The sequence below is a fragment of the Dama dama genome, chromosome 11 (assembly GCF_033118175.1).
Source record: "Dama dama isolate Ldn47 chromosome 11, ASM3311817v1, whole genome shotgun sequence".
Lineage (NCBI taxonomy): Eukaryota > Metazoa > Chordata > Mammalia > Artiodactyla > Cervidae > Dama > Dama dama.
In genome coordinates this window covers 2,450,221-2,467,422 of record NC_083691.1, presented here as the reverse complement: position 1 = coordinate 2,467,422, position 17,202 = coordinate 2,450,221, and the positions used below count along the sequence as shown (strand labels likewise).

The following is a 17,202-nucleotide window of genomic DNA, read 5'->3' as shown; positions in this document are numbered from 1 at the left end:
GCCGCCCCCCAGAGTGGGCGCCGTGCTGGCTGAGAGCGTGGGCTGGGGTGCCACGTACTTACTCGGTTTAAATCTGAGCCACAAACGTCACATCCCCGTTGACTGAGATCCCTCTGAGTCTGCTTTGCAAATCCTGGGTGGGAATAGGGTTCACAGAGCCTTGGGAGCGGTCAACAGAACTGTCAGCCCGGGGCCCCCGGCTGCTTGGCGAGGCGGGAGCTGCTGGCACGTGCATTTTACAGATGAGGAAGTGGGAGCTCAGGGAGGTCAGGCCACCTGCCCAAGGCCCAGTGATGTCCTGGAAGATGTTTGACCACCAGCTCTCGGGAGGCAGGGGTTGTTTCGCAGCGTTTACCCCTCTCTGCGGGGTGAACAGTCCTACCACGGTTGATTTCAAGCTGCCAGTGGTTTAACCACCACCTGCCAATTTTCCTCCAGCTTTAGCCATCAGCTCTCACGAGCTGGAAGGAGCACTTTCCAGCATGTTCAGAGGACTCACAGCCAGTAAGTCAGAGCAGGCGCTCCACGCTGTAAGCTCTCCACACTCCCGCCCTAGCCTCGACTGACTCACTGGATTATTCTGGGGGCAGCGAATACACTCTAGCAAGATGGATTTGGGGGCTTCCTGAAATTCCTGCCAGCTCTCCATGGGGGGGACAGGAATGGGGGTGGTGGTGCTGGGTCCACATCCTGGCTTGGTTCACAGGCCACGTGTGCGCCCTGGGCAGGACAGTCCACGTGGCTCCCGTGGGGTGGGTGCTCTGGCCACAGATGACATCAGAACCAGCCTGGGGCCGCCTCCCTGGGCAGATGCCACAAGAGGGCTTGAGCAGATGTGTCCACAGACACAGACACAAGCCTGTATGTCCACCCGTCTCAAATCACATTAGCTCATGGAGGTTTTACACGCTTCTGGGGAGTTTGGTTGTGTAACAGCACCCCTGACTCACCAGGCACATCATCCAAACTTAGCCATCCCTTTAAATAAATGAGGATCCTAGGGCCCCCAAGGCAAGGGATAGACAGGGATCTGGGCACATTGCAGCCCCCTGCAGGGGCCTGGGGCCCCGAACCCACAGAAGAGTGGGGAATTCAGCTGGTGGTAAGACTTAAAGGATCTTCATTTTTCAAATCCTCTGAACAACCCGAGACACTCTTGACTCCAAAAACATCCTTCTATGTCAATGTGCAATCTCTCCCTGCCGTCTGGTCCAGAGGGCTAGTGTGCAGGCTTGCTGGCAGTTCTGGTGAAGGTGCTTCTGGGGATAATAGAGGTAATGGTAATGATGGTGGTAAAGATATGGTGATGGTAGTGGTTAGTGAGGATAATGGTAATGGTGGTGATGGTGGTGGTGATGGTGGTGATGGTGTTGGTGTTGGTGGTGATGGTGGTGATGGTGGTGGTGGTGGTGATGGTGGTGGTGGTGGTGATGGTGATGGTGATGGTGGTGGTGGTGGTGATGGTGGTGGTGGTGATGGTGGTGGTGGTGATGGTGGTGGTGATGGTGATGGTGGTGGTGGTGATGGTGGTGGTGATGGTGATGTGGTGGTGATGGTGATGGTGGTGATGGTGGTGGTGGTGATGGTGATGGTGGTGGTGGTGGTGATGGTGATGGTGGTGGTGATGGTGATGGTGATGGTGGTGATGGTGATGGTGGTGGTGATGGTGGTGATGGTGATGATGGTGATGGTGGTGGTGATGGTGATGGTGGTGGTGGTGGTGATGGTGGTGGTGGTGACGGTGGTGATGGTGGTGGCAATGGTGATGGTGGTGATGGTGATGGTGGTGGTGATGGTGATGATGGTGATGGTGGTGGTGATGGTGGTGGTGGTGGTGATGGTGGTGATGGTGGTGGTGGTGGTGGTGATGGTGGTGGTGGTGATGGTGATGGTGGTTATGGTGATGGTGATGGTGGTGATGGTGGTGGTGATGGTGATGGTGAAGGTGATGGTGGTGGTGATGGTGATGGTGGTGATGGTGGTGATGGTGATGGTGATGGTGGTGGTGGTGATGGTGGTGATGGTGATGGTGGTGGTAATGGTGGTGATGGTGGTGGTGGTGATGGTGATGGTGGTTATGGTGATGGTGATGGTGGTGGTAATGGTGGTGATGGTGATGGTGGTGGTGGTGATGGTGATGGTGGTTATGGTGATGGTGATGGTGGTGATGGTGGTGATGGTGGTGGTGATGGTGATGGTGATGATGGTGATGGTGGTGATGGTGATGGTGATGGTGGTGATGGTGATGGTGGTGGTGATGGTGGTGATGGTGATGGTGGTGGTGGTGATGGTGATGGTGGTTATGGTGATGGTGATGGTGGTGATGGTGGTGGTGATGGTGATGGTGAAGGTGATGGTGGTGGTGATGGTGATGGTGGTGGTGGTGATGGTGGTGGTGATGGTGATGTGGTGGTGATGGTGATGGTGGTGATGGTGATGGTGGTGGTGGTGATGGTGGTGATGGTGATGGTGATGGTGGTGGTGATGGTGATGGTGGTGATGGTGAGTGTGGTGATGGTGGTGGTGGTGGTGGTGATGGTGGTGATGGTGATGGTGGTGGTGATGGTGGTGGTGAAGGTGATGGTGGTGGTGATGGTGATGGTGATGGTGGTGATGGTGATGATGGTGGTGATGGTGATGGTGATGGTGATGGTGGTGATGGTGATGGTGATGGTGATGGTGGTGGTGGTGGTGATGGTGATGGTGGTAGTGTTGGTAGGGTATAGTGAGTGGAAACCAATTTTCCAAGAATAATAATAAATAAAAGGTGTGATACTTCCTTGGTGGTCCGGTAGTTAAAAATCTGCTTGCCAATTCAGGGGACACGGGTTCATCCCCTATCCAGGAGAATTCCACAGGCGGCAGAGCAACGAAGCCTGTGAGCCCCAACTACTGAGCCTGCATGCCTTAGAGCCTGCGCTCCACAACATGAGAAGCCACTGCAGGGATGGTGTCCCGCAACTAGAGAGGCACCCCTGCTCATCGCGACTAGAAAAAGCCCGCACACAGCAATGAAGACCCAGCACAGACAATACATAAATAGATACATCTTTAAAAAAAGGTGTGACGCTCAAACCATACTTCACAAACTTGGCCATCTCTGAGGATCAGAAGGTAAACAGTATGGGGCACCCCCAGAAAGACCCCACCTGCACCTACAGACAGGCAGGGACTGCAGGGTCAGAATATCCTTGCAGAAAAAGGTTCTGCCCTGGAGGAACTTCCAGAATCTCTGAAGCACACTCTTGGGGTGCCTCAGAGCCCCCAACCTCATTCCAGCCACACCCTGTCCTTACACTTCGATGGCAAGAAGCTGTCACCGTCCCCACCAGATAGCCCTGCATAGTGGCCTTGGCCACCATGTCCTTCTCGACTACACACACTCTGTCTCTCCAGGGCTGTAGTGAATTCGCACAAATCGTGCAAAGCGACTTTTCAGGCAATGGCTAAAACCTAGTTGGCAAACCCAGGCTCTATGAAGCTACGGGCCTCCCGCCTCTGTACAAGGCATGCAGCGGGGGAGAACAGTCCACCCTGGACTAATGGAATCCGAATAGTAAGACACACACAGTCAGGAAAAGAAATGCAATTTCCTTTTGACCCGAAATTAATTTTCAGAAGAAAATTGCTTTATCACGTGGCCTCAAGATGAGCTTCAAGCCCAGCACCTGCTGCTTTCCAGAGGGGCCCCCGTCCTCGGCTGAGGCTCAGGGACACCGTGTCTTCCCTGAGAACCAGGCCGAGAGCAGATCTACACTGGAAACCTCGCTGGCCTTGAGGACATCTGGTCAGCTGGCAGCCGAGGGGACAGCTCCCGCCCGGTTCTTCCGACAGGAATGTGAGGATCTTGGAAGCCTGGGGCCCGTCCAAGCATCTCAGAATTGCTGCAAAACAACGGCGCTGCTCTGCTTAGGACATGGCGCGCCTGGTGGCACCGCTCAGCCACGGTCGCCCACCTGGGCCTTTGCCGTGAGGGTGGGTCTTCACGGGCAGCAGCGGGGTCCCGCTCACCCACCCTTGGGCGGGATCTGTGGTTCTGGGCTCTGACCCTCATCGTCCCGCGCATCCCTTGTGACCCGGAGGTCTGGCCGATGACTCAGACACACACATTCCTCTCCCGCAGCTGGTTGGCTGGCGACCAATTATCTCCCATAAAGACTTGGCCCTGAACTCCCGCCCCAGCATCTCAACATTGATGGAACTGGTGTCAACACATGTTGATGTTATTTAGGAGAACATGAAATTCCCCCTGGATCCAGAGCACTCAGGACATCTGGACAGACTTACAGGACAGCTCAAAGACACTGACGGCTGTGTGTGACAGATGGGGAAACTGACCCCAGAAAGGGGGCTCCTGGGGGTAGGACCAGAAGCCAGGCCTGCTGGCCCCCAGCTCTGCTGGGCCCAGACAGGACTGTGTCCTGGACCCCCAGATCCCGGGCCCACCCGGCTCCCAGCTCCCCGTCTGCCTGTGAGGCTGCCTCAGGCGGGGCCGGGGCAGCGGCCAGCCCAGCTCCCGCGGCCTGAGTCCCGCTGGCCGCCGTCTTGCAGGCCGGTGGATGGGGAGGCCTTCACACCACCCTCTGGGACCATCTGGGAACTTGTGGCCCTGGCCACCGCGAGGTCAAAACATCGATACCACGGGACCAGAGCCCCACCGGTGGGGCCTCAGGGGGAGGTGCAGTCGCCAAGGCAAGACTGGAATCCCCCCCTTACACGTGCTCCCGGGACCCCCTCACTCCCTGTCGGCTCGCGGGAGGGGCTGCGGCCTCTCTCCACCCAGGCCTGGGGGCCAGTGCAGGCTGGGCTGGGGCTGCAGCATCCTTCCTGCCCCCAAGACCAGCCAGGCTGTGAGCCTGACGAGCCCCCGTCGTGGTGGGCTCCCAGCCAACATGCCCAGAGCTAACTCCAGGGGCGGCTGCTGCTCAGCCCTGGGAGAGACCCTGCACTTTAGAAGGGAAGGCCAGAACTCAGCCGGGCACCCACGCTGGCTGAGTGTGAGCCGGTGGGCTGGGCCGTGCCTGGAGAGCGTCTCTCCCATCTTCCCCCAGAAGGGAGGCAGAAAATCCTGCAGGACTGCTGCTCGGCCCGGAAGGCTGGGGCCGTGACCCTGGGACACCTCTGCTTCTGGGTCCTGGTTCTGAGCAACATGTCCAGGTCAATAGTCAAAGTCATAACAGGCCCACCGCCATGGGGAGCCCGTCACAAAGCAATTCCAAGGAGAAGAAGTGGCCCGACCAAGTGGCCTGCATCCGGCCCTAGAGAGGGCAACGCTAGCATTTCAATCTCAGGCGGTATTTCGAGGAACAAGAAAACTATCCCCACAGTGTCCTAAGAGAAGCCGAGTGCACGAACTGCGTACAGTTTGTGGGACGATCCTGCTTCTGTTTTAGAATTTACAGGCAGAGGTAAAGGACAGACGGCGGAAGGAAACATTCTGTTCACCTCGGGCTTTCTCTCCGGTGGAACTGGAGGAGTTCTCGTTAACTTGCTCATGTCTTATGAACGTTCCCGGTATTTACAGTGAGACACTGATGCCCGTCAACTCTTTGGCCAGACCCTCAGGGGCCGGCGAGAAAGGGCAGGCTCAGTGAGGTCAAGGGGGCACCCAAAGGGGTCGCGCCAGGATGAGGTCTGCACCCAGGCCCCACACAGCAGCTGGAAATGGGGCAAGCAGTGAGGTGCTTGCGACAGAACCACTGAGCCAGCTGCTGGGGGGTGGGGGGAGGCAGCGGAGAGAAGCAGCCTGCGGACTTTCTGCTCCCCACTTCTGCCCCCGAGCACCCTGTGGCCCCCACCTTGTGCCTGTCGACCCAGAACAGGCTTCACCCTGCAGTCTGGCCTCTGCTTCCACTGGCCCAGCCCGGCTCCCAGGCCCCAGAGGCCAATGTGCAGCCAGACAGCCGTGGGCCAGGCCTGGGGAGGCAGCCAGGGCCAGGAAGGGCTGCCCCCCGCCCCCCGGGGTGGGTGTGGGGAGGCAGCTGGAGCCCGTTGTCCCAGCCCAAGCCCCCAGCGCCTCCCTGGAGTGGCCCTCAGCTGGAGGGGCGGCCTTCCCACCTGCTCCTCTTCCACACGAATCCCCGAACCACACACAGGCTGAGCCACGCCAGCTGCCCCCCCCACCCCGCCCCACATCCCAGGTCAGAACCCCTACTCCCGAGTGGGGGGCACTGCACAGACCCCCCACCCCACGGGGGGCCGAGAGGGCCCGAGCTGCCCTCTGGGCAGGCCCGCGGCCACGGTGGCCTGGGGCGGAGCTGTGCTGTGTTCGCAAGATGCACACCCTCTCTGGTCCTGGCAGGCAGCGCTACACCCAGGAGGCAGGAAGCGAGCTAGACAGAGACAGCCCCGCTTCCTGCCCCCAGCGCGGCCTCCGAGAGCGCAGGCAGAGCAGAGCGCCTTTATCTGCCTCCTCCTGGCAGCCTCCTTGCTGACGTCAGCGAGACACTGTTTACTTGCTAACGGGACCCAGACTGCGTGACCTCCCGCCCCTCTGCAGGCCAGGATCTGGAACCTTCCTCGGCGCCTCCCCGCAAGCTCCCAGATGAACGCGAGGAGGGTAAAAGCGGGGGTGCCCTCAAATCCGGCTGTCTGTCCACCCCCTGTCTCCTTACGGCCTTGTCTGTGTTATTGACACATAGTCACACGGTTTTTTTATGTTCCATTAGCTGGGGGGGCCTGGGCAGTCCATCCGACTTCTCCACTCAGGTTGGGGAAGCACCTGTCCTGGGGGTAACATTTCCTACATCAGGAGCTGCCGGAAGACCTCGTTCAACACATGTGGCCGTGACCACCTCCAGGGTGACGGCACACCTCTAACAGGGCCGTCACGGAGCAGTGCTGCCCGCCCCACCACGGGGCTCCTGCCCTGGGAACGTGCGGCCACGTCTGGGGTGCTCCTGGCGTCCAGGGGGTGCAGGCCGGGCCTGCCGCTCCACATGCTGCAAAGCCCCCCGCCCCGAATATCCCCTCCTCAACGTAGTTGATCACATAGGGCTCAGAAGCCCTGAGAGAAGCTTCACGCCGCCGGGACGGTGAAGCCAGAGACGTGTGAGCCCTTGGCCGACAGCGGCTGACGTTACTTTGACTGCCTGCTCCTCACCTCGGCCCCAAGAAGTCAGAGTGGAAATCGTGACACTTATTTTCCAAAAAGGAGACCAAAGTCCAGGAGTAGGACGTGCTCGCTGACCAGAACTGGACCCTGGACCTGGCCCAGGGTCTCGGAGGATGGCGGGTCCACTGGAGCTGTCCACAGTCTCAGAAGCTTCTGGCCCCGGGACCCGACTTTCTGAGCTGGGAGATGGGCAAGGGTGCTGCCCACGGGCCTGGCAGGGCACCCCGAGCAGTCCGTGCCCCCTCCCACAGTGCCGGGGGAGGGGGGACAGTCAGGAAAACCAGCTCTCTGCTCAGGACACACAGGCCTCAGGAGCAGCAGCAATGACCACTGTCCCCAGCCCCGAGCCCCGCAAGGAGGCGCAGGGAACATGCTGATGCGGGAGGGTGTGCCCCACGCCTGAGAGGTGGAGACGGCAGGCAGCCGCAGAGGCAGCAAGGCTGAGGCAGAAGCTTGGGACCAGGCCCCCGACGTGTGCCAGGCACCAACTTGGACCCCCACTCCTCCTCCGAGGCCCTAACAGCTGGTGGGCATGACCGTCTGGACCCCCACTTTACTGCAGGGAAGCTGGGCCCAGGGAGATCCAGAACCTGCCCAAGGGCACAAGACTCCCAGGCCCCGGGTTTGTCCCCGGGCCGCACGCTGCTGCTGCCACCCACAGCCCGGGGGCCCCTGGGCAGCTGCTACCTACCAGGTGCCCGGCGGCTCTCACCAGCTTGTGGGTGGAGAAGGGGAAGGCCTCGTCGCTCAGGTCGGCCTCCAGCACCTCCTGGAGAATGGCCCGGCTGTGAGCAAGGACAAGGCTGGTCAGTAAGTAGGGCAACACACACCTGCCAAGCCCGGCTGGGTGCACGCCCCGGGCTGGGAAGGCTCTGAGGCCGAGGTCCTGTCCTCACGGGGCAGACCGACAGCAAACATGCTGTTAATAAAAGCGCACTGAGACGGAGATGTGCAAAGATCCAGTCACACGAGAAAGGCGCCTTCGGGACTGCCCTGGCCGTCCAGTGGCTAGGACTCTGTACTTCCGCTGCAGGGGGTGTGGGTTTGATCCCCAGTCGGGGAGCTAAGATCTCAAATACCAGGCACCATGGCCAAGAAAAATTTTTCAAATTAAAAAAAAAAAAAAAAAGGCACCTTCATCAGAAACAGTGACAGAAAAAGCCAAGCCCTGGGTCTCCTTTCTCAGATGGGGAACCCAGGCCTGGGGCAGCTGTCTAAGCGGTTAACGCCCCACCTGCCAAAGCCCCCCCAAGGGCAGGGGCCTCTCTCCTCAGCCCTCTGCCCGACTGTGCCCGGAAGAGTCTGACCCCCACGCTTGATGGTTCGCCTGAGACCTCCCAGTGTCCGTGGAAGCCCTCACTTCTGGGGTGCCTTGCTTCTCGCCTCCCTCCCTGCCGGCCGAGTTCACTATTGCACGTTCCCTCCAGCGTCCTGGCCCCTGTTGAATCTTCCGTCATCCTTCAAGTCTTGGCTCATCTGTCACCTTCTATAAGAAGCCCTCCCTGATTCCCAGTTGAGAAGAGCCAGTTGGCAGCCTGATTTCCTAAGTCTGGATCAAGTCCCCCGTCAACGCCCACGGCCTGATCCCGTGGCCCTAATATGTCTCCTGCCAGGGCACCTCTCATGGTTGCAAACCTGCCCACTGAACCGGGAGCTCCGTGCCGACAGGGCCCCCTCTGCAGACGTGCCTGGCACAGAGAGAGGGCATTTGGTAAATGGGACTGATGGAAGGTGGGCTGGCTTTGCACTGCTGGGCCAGCTCCCCATCGGCAGCAAACAGCTCTCATCCACTCCCATTTCTGCCTCGCAGGGTCCCAGCCAATGCCCAGAAACACTTCCGACCCTGATGATCCCCGCCCCCACACGGTGCCGGTTTCAGCTGCCCACCCACGCCGGCCCGAGGTGCCCAGCCCGCTGGAGTGTGTCAGGATCCTTATGTAACACCTGGGCACCCACGCGTGCCCGCCCCTGGAGAACACACCTGGTCCTCAAGAAGCCTGTCTACACTGCAGCCCTGGGCGGCGGGGGCCAGGGCTGCTCCCTTGTCTGCCCCCAGGGGAAGGAGGAAGGAGCTGGAACTTGGACTCAGCAGGGCCAGGGGTCCCCAGTCGGGCACCAAACTGGGCACGCAGGTCTGCAGGGCACGGGCTGTCCCTCCCCCAGTGGGCAGCAGGTGGCACCAGAGGGCACAGGCTCTGAGCAGAGGCCAGGTTCAGGTTTACTGTCCCCCCTCAACTAGCTCTGGGCCCCCTCGTGGCCCTATGAGGACAGTGAGGCAGGCGTCAGCCAGACTCCATGAGCCGAGCACCTGGGTATTAATCATGGAACAGTGACCACTGCCCCCAGGCTGTCTCCACCAGCCACGAGTGGTCTGCTGAGCGTCCGTTAATTAAAACCAAAAAATTCTGTCTCACCGGCCACCTTTCAAGGCCTCGCTGGCAACATATGGCTTAGAGGCTACTGTACTGGGCCATCAGTTATGAACTGTCTCCTGAAAGTTCCACTGGTTGGAAGGTCATCCAGCATCTCCCATGGTCCGGGTGCCATGAAACGCTTCCCACGGAACAGCTCAGAAAGTTCAGCCCTTATCGGCAGTGCTGGCGACATTATTATTCATACAAGAAACTTCGGGTTATTTTTGAAGGAGCAAGAACAGTTTGGAGGAGAAAGTTAAGAACTCACCCAGAGGAGGGGAACTCGTCTTCCTGCCCTGGCAACCGTCACTCGCTGCCCTCCTGGAGCAGCTTATAATGAGGCTGGGAGAGCTGGCCTGTCCCCGCAGGCCGCACCTTGATCAGCCTGTCTGGCGCCCCCTCCCTCCCCTGCCCACTCACTCCCCACCACACCAGAAATAACCCAGTCCCTCTCCAAGGTCGCCATGGCAATGAAGCTTCCGGGGACTGCCTAGCACTCAGGAGTCCAGGACCCCCAATCTCCGTTCAGCCCAGAGATGCGGATGTCAGCTCACCCAGGGGAGAAATGCAGACCCTGCCCTGCAGAATGGGGCACTTCCCCAGGCCGGGCCAGGGCAAGCGTGGTCCATGCATCTTTCTGCAGAATCCCAGCATCCCAGTTCTCCTGCTGCAGCCGGCAAGCTCGGCCTCCCTCCACACACCCCATTCCTGTCTTCCCCTCCTGTCTCAGCATGCCCCCACCCAGCCATCCCTGAGATGACCCTCGTCAAGTCCGCAGGAACCACCGGGCCGCCAAACCCACCTGTTGATGCTTAGTCTTTGTCTTCCTTGACCCGCTGACCACCCGGACACAGCTCATCACTCCCTCTTTGGAGTACCTCAATCCCCTGGCCCTTGAGGCTCTTGCCCGCCTCCCACACTCTGGCCCAGCATCAGAGACCCCATTAAAGCCCACGTCCAACCGCACCCCTCCTCCGCTCAGCCCCCTCTCCTGGAGGAGCAGCCTCTGCACTTGCGAGTCTGGCCTCTGTGGCCCTCTGAGCTCATCCTTTCCCACAGCCCTGCCCTCGCTGCTTTTCCTCCCGCCGCAGGGCCTTTTCACCTACCACTCCCTCTGTCTGAGACACTGTCCCTTCAGAGAGTGCCAAGGCTTGAGTCCCCATTTCCTCCAGTATCTCCTTCAAGGTCCCCTTAACAGATACTGGTTTTCATGAGCAGCCTGAAGTCCAGCATTTGATGGATAAGGTACATGACCAACTCTGACTCCGCGAGCATGTACTGCCTGTCCGCCGTGTGCCTCTGGGCAAGGTGGGGCACGCGCAGAGCCACCTGCAGCTCTGCCCGGGAGGGACGTCCATCCACCCAGGACCCAGCCCGGGGACTGTCAGCTTGGCCAGCTCCAAGGCCAAGGGAAAACAGACCCTTTGGCGGGGTCTGACGGCACCGACCAGGGACCCTGATATGACCCCAGGCTGACAGGGAGAGCCACGGACACAGCTGTACTTCGTCTAAGCGAGCAGCTGGGGGATAACCTGGCTGGAGGCACGCTGCCCTCTCTTCTTCAACACTAAGAAAAGAAAACAGTTCTCACCACCTCAGAGGGCTAGGGTCAGGATGGAGCAGATTTTGGCGCATCCCAGGCATCCCGCTGGTCGATGCTAACATGCTGTTCTTGCCCCCTGGTCCTCCACCACCTCCCCCACCCAGTCCCTTCTCTGAAGCCCAGCCCGAGGATCTTTCCAAAATGCACACATGCTCAGGTGATCCATTGCCTCAGACTGTCCCGTGGCTCCAGGCAGAAGCCAGCATCCAAGGGCCTTCCGGGAGCCGGCTCCTCGTGGGTGGGAACGCAGCTCAGTAATCGCTCACAGGATGAGTCAAGGAGCGAATGACCGTCTGTAGACCTAGTCGCTGGAGGTGCTTAGGGGGGAGCGGTGTCCTCCTGGTGCGGAGCACCATTCTCAGCCAGGGTGGCACGGGGAACCCCAGTCTGGCTCCGCCCACTTAGAGATGGCATACACAGTTCTCAGACCACATCAACCAGCCAGAGACACCCCTGCCGGCCCTTCCGCGACCCCTGAATCCTCAGATACTGACTCACTGTAAGGTTGAGTGTGAGTCATATATTAAGAGCTTTTCCGTATCCCAGGGCTTTGAAAAGCATTTTCCTGGTTGGCCTCTTGGGGGTCGCTGGCACATTCAGCTCACTAGCCACCGCGTCCCATTCTTGACCAGTAAATGGTTCTGCCTCGGGCCCAGACAGAGGGACGAGGCGTACCCCGGCCCTCGGGCCCCCGTCCTCTCCTCACCTGGCCGGGCCCTGGACGCTGAGCAGGCCCAGGTCCTCGGAGCTGTCGATGAGCTGGCACCGGAACCTCCGGTCCTGCAGCGCGGCGCTGATGTGGGACCAGCTATGCTGGGCCGCGGCCCCGCCCACGGCCAGGTAGTAGCCGTCGCCTGCGGGAGAGGCGCCGGGACTCAGATCAGGGCTGCGGGGAGGTGGGAGCGGGCAGGGCGGGGAGCGGCGGCCCAAGGCCTCCGAGGAGGAAACAAGCCCTCCTCCCGTGAACGTGAGCCACCCAGGCCCGAGGTGGGGGACCCTCCCGATGGGGCTCTGGGTCTCATCACCCGCAGGACAAAATGCCAAGGGAGCATTTTCTGGGCGTGTCCGAGGCTTCCTCCCCCTTCTCAATGGGTCTGTGATCCAAGGAAGCGTAAGGGCCCCAGCGCCGTCACCCCACGTCCCACCAGTGCTGGGAGACCTCAGACAAGCCTCTGTCCGTCTCTGAGACAGCATCCTCACCAGCCCCCGTTTCTCTCCACTTTCCCGTGCCCCCGCCCTAATCCCAGGGTTCCCTACAGCGGCCTTTCGGGGGCTGGCACTTTTCCAGGCACCGCACCGCTGACCCTCCCCCAGAGGCTGACACGCGTCAGCACCCTCCGGTTTCCAAAAAAGAGACTGAGGTTCAGAGAGGCCCCACGTACGAGAAGACTGGCCTGTAGCCAGCTCTGAGTCCACGGCCTGTGGAGCAGCCACTGGGCCACACCGCCGCCCGGGAACTGCTGAGCGGAGGGCAGCCCAGCTCCGCCCAGTGTCCTGAGAGCCACTGCTCCGGGCGGGTGACCTCAGATGGCCGTGCGGCTCTGGGTCCCTGGAGAAAGGAGTGCTGCCCGCTGTCTGTGGATCTCGGTCCCCGCTCTCCCTCCCGGATGGGAGGGGCTGCCACACGAGAGACCAGACGGCTCCCACGGCCGCCAAGGTGTGGGCGGGGGGAGCTGGAGTGATGGGCAGCAGACCTCGCTCAGGGTATCAGACCCGTGCTGACAAGGAGCATGGACACTGAGCTCCCCGTCACAGGAGGCATGCAAGCAGAAGCTGAGGGCCTGCAGAAGGCTCCAGGCGTCAGCTTCGGCCCAGAGCTGCGGACCTTCCAAGGACCTGCCCCCACCCTCAGCCTGGGAGTTACTTGGGAACCGAGACAGCCGACTCGGCATAGATGCCAGAGGCCGGAAGGAGGTAACTTCTCCCTCCACGTGGGAGGCATGCCCTTATCCTTGGCTCACCCTGTTCCGGGCAGGCAAGCTGAGCACACCCACGCTGCGGCCGCCCTGAAACCCCGCAGGACAGGCAGGTTCAAAGGCATAACCACCGAGCACTCAGCGCTCAGCATCACCACCCGAACAAAGGCTGCATTCAGCCTGAAGCAAGACCTCTGATCTCCCAGGCCCTGACCACAGCGGGCACAGGTGGGATTGCAGAGCAGCCTCGGAAGCCCTTCCTGCCAGTCCTGCACTGGCCGCCGCCTCACCGAGCTAGGCTGCCGTCGGGGCGCTGCTGGACCTCGGGGCCCCTCTCACCTTCAAAGGCAGGGGCCAGCGGGGAGGCCTGGGAGCCGGGGGCCAGGCGGCTGACGGTCAGGTCGCCCTCTGTGCCCCCGCGGTGGTTCAGCATGCACGTGTACACCGTGGAGCCTGCGGGCAGGAGACAGACCCCGGGCGGGGAGGGGAGCCGCTCAGCAGGGCGGGCAGCCCCTCAGGGCAGGGCAACCTTGGCCAGACTCCTGCGGGGACCTTGATAGGCTCCTCGGCTTGGTGATGCCACCGTGACTGAATGACCCAGAGAGGGACGGGCAGGTCACCAAGCACTGCCATCCTCGGAGGAGGAAGGGTCAAGGAGACTTTTTTTTTTTTGAAATGTGACTCCTCCCAACCCATCCCTCCCACCCCCACCCCCACCCCCTCACGCTGGGACACTTTCAGGGCAGGATTTACATCTCATTCACTTTGGTGCTCAAGTGCCAAGCCTGGCATGGCAGAAGCTCCATGAATCCTGAATACATGAATATGTGGATGGAAGATGGATGGATGGGGTGGATGGGGGGTGACTGGGGAGGTGGGGAGAGGGTAGGGGCAGGGATGGACGGGAGGAGGGGGTGGGTGGGTAGAAGGGTGCTGGCAGGATGAATGAGGGGAGCGGGATTAGCGGAGGTGAGTAGCAGGGGCATGTGATGAGGTGTGTGGGTGGGTTGGCTGGATACACGGTGTAATGGGTTGAACTGTGTCTCCCCAAATGGTGTGTTGAGGTCCTAACCCCTAGTCCCTCTGAAAAATGGACCTTATCTGGAAATAGGGTCTTTGCAGACGGGATCATGTTAAGAAGACCAGAGCTCATGAGAGTGGATCTGATCTAACACAACTGGTGTCCTTAGAAGAAGAAGATGCAGGGTGGCAGCCACGTGACCGCGGAGGCAGAGGCTGGAGTGATGTAGCTGAAAGCTGTGGACTGGCGGCCATGGCCGGAAGCCAGCAGATCCCACGGTCTCTGGCCCTGACTTTGAACTTACAGCCTCAGACTCTTAAGACAACACATGTGGGTTGTTTAAAGCCACTCAGGGCGGTATTTTGGTGCAGCAGGGCTAGGAAGTAACAGCGATGGGGCTGGGAGAATTTGGGGGTGGGCAGATGAGTGGAGAAGATGCTAAGGGCATGGGTGATAAAAAAAGAGGGGGAAATGAGGATCCCAAACACTGCCTGGGACACACTCACACGACGGGATTATTCATCCTTCATTTCGAATTCAAATGTAAGTGAGCATCCTGCATTTTCACTGAATTCTAGAAATGCTATGGGGAAAGCATTCCTGGTGGGGGAGTGGACAGGCTCCCCAGCACCAGGAGACCATTCTGAGGGCCTGTTGCCTCGAATCCTGTCTGGAACAAAGTCAGAGGCGGGTAGTGGAGGACGCAGAGGAAGGTGGAGGGGGCCTTGGTTGGGGCTCGGCGACCAGGGCAGAGGGGTCTGGAGGCGGGGGCCCAGGGCCAGGCTGGGGGGCAGAGCCGTGAGCTGCGTGAGCCCAGAGAGACAGGGTCAGCCTGCCGTTGTCTCTGTGCCGGGGCCGTGCTGAGGTGGGAGAGGCGCACGGCCCACCCGCTCCGTACCTGGGGGCCGGCTGACGTCAGCCGAGAAGAGCCAGTCGGCAGCCTTCCTGGCGTCCGGGCCCACCAGGTAGAACTTCCCAAAGTAGGACATGTTGAACACAGCTGCGGCCCCTCTGCAGGCCAGACACTCCTTCTTGATCTGAAAGGTTCCAGAGTTGGGGTGCTGTGGGGGCTCCGGGACCTGCCTCCCCGACAAAGACCTCATAGCACTGGGCTCCAAGACCCTCTCCTCCCCTCCAGCGAGAAACGCACGGTCACGTTCTTCTCAGGCAGAGGGAAGGATGCCCGGCCGGTGCAGGAGGCCCAGAGAGAACGGGAGCCGTGAGAGGATACACGCCAAAGGGTGAAGGTCATGCAAAACATGTTCTTTGACCACAATGGAATCAAATTAGAAATCAGTAGCAGAAGGAAAATTGGGAAGTTCACAAATAAGTGAAATTAGACAACACACTCCTTAAAAACCAGTGGATCAAATGAAAAAGTCACCAGGAGGGTTAGAGAACCCTTGGAGAGGAAAGAAGAGGAAACAACAACATATGCAAACTGTCGGGAGGGAGCAGCACCCTGCTCATCCGGATGTTAGACCTGCAAAGGCTCTCAAGTCAGTCACCGCACACGCCACTTGGAGAAACCAGAAAAAGGAAAGCAAATTAAACCCAGTGCAGGCAGAAGGAAAGAAATAATGAAGACTAGAAAGGAAATAAACAAAAGTCTCAAGAGATAGAGAAAATCAGCAAAATGGAAAGTTGTTTTTTTTTAAAGGTCAGTGAAATTGGCAAATCGTTAACTGAACTTACCAAGAATCAGAAAAGACTCCAAGTGCTAAAATCAGGAATGAAAGAAGGATGTCGCTATCCAATTCATAGGAAAGAATTGTAAGGACGACTGTGAGCAACTGTCCACCGATAAATCAGACATGAAATGGAAATGCCCAGAAAGACACAAATCACTGAAGTAAGCTGAAGGGGAAACAGAAAGTCTGAATAGACCTATAACCAAAAGAGACTTATTCAGTCATTTCAGACTCTCCACACAGAAAAGCCCAGGCCCACATGGCTTCACTGGTGAATTCTACCAAACATTCAAAGAAGAATTAATGCCAGTTCTTCACAAACTCTTCCCATGAGGCCAACATTACCCCAAAGCCAAAACCAAAGGCCTCATAAGAAAATCAGAGACCAATATCCTTCATGACTATAGTACAAAAAACCTCCGTGAAATACTAGCACACTAGATTCAACAACATACAAAAAGGATTACGTGATCAAGTGGGATTTATCCCAGAAATGGGAGGATGGCTCACCATTACCAAATCAGTGTAATGTACCATATTGATGGGACAAAGGGCAAAAACCAAATGATCATCTCATTAGATGCAGAAAAAGTATTGGACAAAATCCAACACTTGTTCATTAAAAACTCTGTGTAAACTACAACTGAAAGGGAATTCCTTGACCTGATAAAAGGCATGAGCAAAATCCCACTTAATGAGGAGAGACTGGATGTCCGCTGCTGAGATCAGGAACAAGACAGGGCGGTCCTCTCTGCCACTTCCACTCAACATCGTCCTGGTAGAACTTTTGTGCTGCCAATGATATCATTAAAAAAGCGAAGCGACAACCCACAGAAGGGAAAAAGTAATTACAAATCATAAATCGGATAAGGGACTTGTATCCAGAATGTATAGAGAATTCTTATAACCCAATAAAAAGACAAACAACTCAATTTTAAAATGAGCAAAATATCCAAATGGAAATTTATCTGAAAAAGATATAGAAATGGCTAAATAAGCACATAAAAAGTTGTTCAATATCATTGGTCATCAGGGAACATTGTACTGGATGTTCAGCCCAGGGCAATTAGGCAAGAAGAAATATAAGGTATCCATAATGAAAAAGAAGAAGTAAAACTATATTTGCAGATGACATGATCTTACATATAGAAAATCCTAGAGAACTCACTGAAAAAAACTATTATAGCTAATAAAATAGTTCAACAAGGTTGGAGGATATAGGGTCAATATACAAGAAACAAAAAAAGTCATTTATACACAATAGCAGTGAGCAATAAATGAAATTAGGAAAATAATTCCATTTCAAAAAGAGCTTTTGAAGGCTTAGAAATAAATTGAACAAATGAATGGCAAATTTGTACTCTCTAGAAAATATCTCTGAAGAAAATTAAAGGAGACCTAAATAAATGGAAAGACCTCTCACGTTTACAAAATGAAGACTTA

At 57.7% G+C, this 17,202-nt stretch overlaps 1 protein-coding gene across 5 annotated transcripts in view; it reads right to left on the bottom strand.

The window, feature by feature from the left end:
* SARDH (sarcosine dehydrogenase) overlaps nucleotides 1-17,202 on the bottom strand; it is a 68,545-nt gene that overhangs the window by 10,840 nt on the left and 40,503 nt on the right. For 4 of the 5 annotated variants that reach the window (XM_061154209.1, XM_061154206.1, XM_061154204.1 and 1 more), the window contains exons 16-19: nucleotides 14,967-15,105; nucleotides 13,387-13,500; nucleotides 11,838-11,985; nucleotides 7,806-7,899 (exon numbers count right to left, since the gene is read on the bottom strand). The exons of the other annotated variant lie outside the window; for it this stretch is intronic. In XM_061154209.1, the coding sequence (XP_061010192.1) occupies nucleotides 7,806-7,899; nucleotides 11,838-11,985; nucleotides 13,387-13,500; nucleotides 14,967-15,105 (495 nt within the window). The remainder of the gene's footprint in view (nucleotides 1-7,805; nucleotides 7,900-11,837; nucleotides 11,986-13,386; nucleotides 13,501-14,966; nucleotides 15,106-17,202) is intronic. 5 annotated transcript variants of the gene reach the window in all.